This window comes from Cystoisospora suis (assembly GCF_002600585.1).
Source record: "Cystoisospora suis strain Wien I chromosome Unknown contig_1332, whole genome shotgun sequence".
Taxonomy (NCBI): Eukaryota; Apicomplexa; class Conoidasida; order Eucoccidiorida; family Sarcocystidae; genus Cystoisospora; species Cystoisospora suis.
Window position 1 is genome coordinate 31,546 of NW_027154132.1, and position 4,756 is coordinate 36,301.

Genomic DNA, 4,756 nt, shown 5'->3' on the forward strand with positions numbered 1-4,756 from the left:
AATCCACACGAGAAAGTCTCTCTCCTCTCACCAAACGAAGTATGCGCGGAACGAACTGTGTAGTCGCAGCGATAGTAAAATCATATACATGTGCTCATCTTCTCTTGGTCCGAACTGACGGGTATGGCGTCGTTCCTAAGAATCGACTGGCGATTCCACACTCCCTACACACCACCCACAGCCTTATTCGGCTTCCTTTCTAAACCTCTGTATATAAGCCGGTGCCGAGTGTAATTTCCAGTTGTCGTTCGCTTTCGTTCGCTTCTCGCTTCTGTTGGTTGCCGCTGTTTGCGTCCGCCTCTTGCTCTTCACCTCTTTTAGGTAACATCGTCACACCCCCCCTTCCGTGTTTTTGTCCGCATCATCCTGTTTTTCCTCATTTCATCTTTTCCTTCAACACTTCCCGCTCACGACACGCCCCTTTTCTGTTGGTCCCGGTGGATGGCTCCCCGCCAGGTTGTGTTTCTTCTCATCCATTCAAGACCACACCGGATCCGCTGAAATTTTTTGGGTTCCTTTTCTCTCTCCCCACAGTTGTTAAGCGTCGAGAGTCGGTCCATCCAGTCGCCTCAGTTTTGCATCACTCAAACCTCAGCCACACTGTTTTCTGTCTTTCTGCCTTTTTGTCTCCCTTCCTCACTTCTTGGGTTTAGTAAAGTATTCTTCTTCTCAGAGAAACATTTTGCTTTTCGCAAGCGCATGAATCTGCAGGGAATTTGATGATTCTCGCTGTGGCGCATGTGTAGCAAAGAAAAGAAGAGAAAGCTACTTTCTCGTCACTCGGATTCCACTGTTTTGTATAGAAAATTCAACCACCCGGACACTTTCAACGAAACCTTTTGCTCTTCGTCTTGTTTCGCCATCTTTTTACTTTTCGCACCCTCATTTGAAGTCTTCAGTCTTGTCTACCTCCCCGTCCCTTTCCTTCTTCACGTTTCTCATATAGATGTTAAGAATCTGTTTTCCTCCATCGAGAAAGAGCATAGGCTTTCTTTTTCTTGCCTTCCGGAAGGATTCCCCAAACCAACCGTTCCATTGTACAGATATTTTTCTCTGACTCGTACTAGTAAACCTCCCCGTAACGAATCCTTCCTTCAGTCCCCCATCTCTCCATCTCTCTCCATGAATCCATTGTCATAACATCAAGCAGGTGAATAAGTCTCGTCTTTTCGACCAAGTTCCGCTTCCCAAGTCTCTCCAGTCTCCTGTCTCCCACACTCTCCTCGCCTACGCTCCCTCCCCACGTCAGAGGGAAAGTGTTGATCTGTTCCACTGCATCGGTAGAAAATTTCTGTTTCTCGTTGTTTCTCTCTTTCCCGCTTTGATCCGCTCAACTCTCGAGGAAGAGTGTGAGTTGTCTGTTCTCTTATCAAGGGGGTAAAAACTCGTCCGAAAAAGTTGTGGGGAGACGTCGAAGGAATGTTGATGCTGTTCAGTTGATCTTCAGATTGCTTTCTTTTTGCTTCCCTCTTTTTCTTCGCCGCTTCTTCGTCTTCTTAGCAGACATAGAAAGAGAGAGAAATGGCTCCAAAGAAGAAAGGTGGAAGAGGGAGAGGGGGAAAAGGCGGAAACAAAGATGACTCAAGTGACGAGGAATTCTCTAAACAGAAGAACACAGGTGTTTCATCTTCATCTCTCAAGTCAGTATCCGATAGGAAATCCGAAGTAAGGAAATTCACTCAAGTCTCTTCACACATCTCTTTCAACAAGAGCTCGTCTTTTCCTTCTCGTTCTATGCCTTTATTTCCCCATCAGATGACACTTGGCCAAACTGCCTTTGTCCTTATCTCGTTACGGGGGAAGGGTGTAGAACGGCTTTAGTCGTAGTGAATGCTTCTATTGCTGGGGGTCGTGAGAAGACTCACGCCCCACCGACTCGCTTCCTAGCCAAGCTATTTCTACTTACGTAAAGATGTCAAGGAGACTTTTGATCCAGAATTTTTCTCTATTCGAGGATGCGATATTCCTCTTTTAGACTTCTCGAGTGGAAAGAAGGTCTCCTTATGGAGAAGGGCTCGTAATGGCCATCTGGGCTCATGGATTTACATACAGATATAGAGGGACATGTATATATATATATGTATATATTCTGTAGAGAGATGTATGTATAGGTATAGGGAAAAGACATACATGTGCATCTGTTGAGATGCGTTTCTGCGGACTATCGTGATTTGGCGTGTGTATGTTCTACTTTTCTTCCTTGCTATTTAGGTGTCAAGTCAGACGCAATAGAGATAGATGCCATCTAGACATCTATCCCCGTGTATTTAGGATTTCTGGAGATCTGTCATGTGAAAGTCTAGAGTTCCTGTATGTTTCCGAATCGACATGCCTTCCACATATGGATACACAGTGCGGCTTCAACGTGTTTGCTCTTCTTCTATCGAGACTCTTCCTGCTGCAGATATAGATATATATGTGTAAAAGCTCAACGGTGTATGCACATCGCAACTCTATGATCTTCTCTATACCTGTATATGTATATATATTTATGTATATCCATATGCATGTGTATATATCATCTGTCTCCATATGTGACTTCGCGTACATCTGTTACCTAATGGGGGTATAGAAGTGTCTGGCGCCTCTACTTCTCCAAGCTGTCTTTCTTTCTGTCTTCTCTTTCGTCTGCTTTCTCCATCCTTCTTTCTTTGCTTCTCTGTCTTTTTCTTCTTAGGAGGTGACTCCCCTTTCTTCTAAGCCGGGAAGAAAGCCGGTTCTTCCTTCATCTTCTTCAGAGGAGGAAGAAGAAGCGACAAGTAGCAGCAGTAGTAGTAGTAGCGAGGATGAGAGACCTGTAGGGGGGGCAAGAGGTCGAAAAGGTCAGCAGAGTCGATTTGCTTTTGTCGCGTCTTCTTCTTCTTCTCCGTCCAGCGAAGAAAGTAGCGATGAAGAGGCGACCAGCAGCGAGGGTGAAGGAGAGAAAGAAGAAGACTCGCATCGAAAGAAGTCCAAAAAGAGGAAAGACGAGCCAAGTAGCCCTAGTAGCGATAGTGACGAGGAGAGTGAAGAAGATGAAAAGGAGAAAATAAAGAACAAGAAGAAAAAAGGAGCAGCTCTATCCCAGAAGGGGGGCAAGAAGAAGGGATTTCAAGCTCTATCTTCATCCGAGGAAGAAGATGAAGATGAAGATGGGAGTGAGAAAGAGGAAGAGGAGGAGAAGAAGAAGAAGAAAAAGCCAGATGTTGCAGTGCCTAGTAAATCACAAGGCATGAAAGGGGGAAAGAAGAAAGCAAAAGGAAAGCAGGTAAGACAAAGGAGCAGCCAGTTCTTTATCGACCAAACGCCCTGCCTACTACCTCTGTCCAAACTTGGATTTCCTACTCCGTGAAGAATGTCTTTCTTCTCTTCGCGAGTCAAATAAGTAAAGGGAAAGGTGTACAGTCAGGATTTTGAAGAAGCTTGAAAGGAAAGTACTCCTCTAGATTTCCTTTATACCTTTATGCACAGTGACGGCCTTCATGTCTTTCTCTTACTATCTCTCTCTACTGTGTGTACATCTTTCGATACAGTTCGACTACCTGTCCTTACGAAGAGACATCTATGTATCTCTAGCCTATTCATCTATCTATCTTTAACCTATTTATCTATCTATCTTTATCTTTCTATCTATCCATCTATGTTTAATATATCTATCTATGGATGTATCATCTTCTTTTATATCTTTTTGTCCCTTGTTCTCAGGGAGCCGTCGACGAGGCAGACGACCTTGATGCGATTCTACAAGAAGTAGGAGGGGGGGCATCTTCTTCTTCAAACCGACAGCAGAAACAGGAATCTAAAGTCTCTGAGAAGCCATCGCCTGAAAATAGGAATAAGAAGGGAGCAAAGAAAGGGAAGAGCAAAGAAGACGATGAAGATCTTGATGCTCTTCTCGCCGAATTAGACGGAAAGAAAACGTCCGCACCACCTGAGAAAGACGGAGATTCAGAGAAGAAGAAGAAGCTCGATGTCTCTGCGGGTTCTCCTCAAGCAGAAGGAAAGCCAGCAGGAGCAGGGGGTGAAGAAGAAGAAGAACCTCCACAGGGGACAGGAGGTAGCACTACAGCTGGTGCCGGAGGGTTGACAAAAAACCAGTTGAAGAAACAGAAGAAAAAGGCCGCAGCAGCTCAGAAGAAAGAGGCCCAGAAGAAGAAGGAAGACGATAGTGATGACGAGGTAAGCAGGAGATCCTGAGAAGTATCTCGAAATGTAGGGAGTAAGGGAATAGATAGACTGGTAGGTAGAATGGTAGGTACGTGGAGAGATATGGATTGTAGGCACACACACAGAATGTTAGATAGGGATAGTTAGATAAGATGATAGATAGGCATAGATAGATAGATGGATAGGATGTTAGATAGGGATAGTTAGATAAGATGATAGATAGGCATAGATAGATAGATGGATAGGATGGTAGATAGGGATAGTTAGATAAGATGATAGATAGGCATAGATAGATAGATGGATCGGATGGTAGATAGGGATAGATAGATAGATTGGATGGTAGATAGGGATAGATAGATAAGATGGTAGATAGGGATAGATAGATACATGAAGAGTGGTAGATAGAGATAGATGGATGATGCATAGATAGATAGAGAGGTGGATAGACCACATGACCAACCGTAGAAGGTGGTTTACGGAGATATCTAGAGAGAGGAGAAGATAGAAGGGTAGTCAAAATGTCCATCATGATGAGTGTAGGAGGAGATAGTCATTCTACAGAGAGGATTTGCTTTTTCGGTTTTTTTTCTCCGTGTATGTGTTTCCTTTC

At 44.2% G+C, this 4,756-nt stretch overlaps 1 protein-coding gene across 1 annotated transcript; it reads left to right on the forward strand.

Moving 5' to 3' along the window:
* Positions 1–321: 321 nt before the first annotated feature.
* On the forward strand, positions 322–4,158 carry CSUI_003106 (uncharacterized protein; the record flags this gene model as incomplete). Its single annotated transcript, XM_068063304.1, has 3 exons — positions 322–1,665; positions 2,678–3,247; positions 3,685–4,158. Coding segments are annotated over exons 1-3 (1,188 nt in total), but the record flags the coding sequence as incomplete, so codon positions are not given.
* Positions 4,159–4,756: the final 598 nt, after the last annotated feature.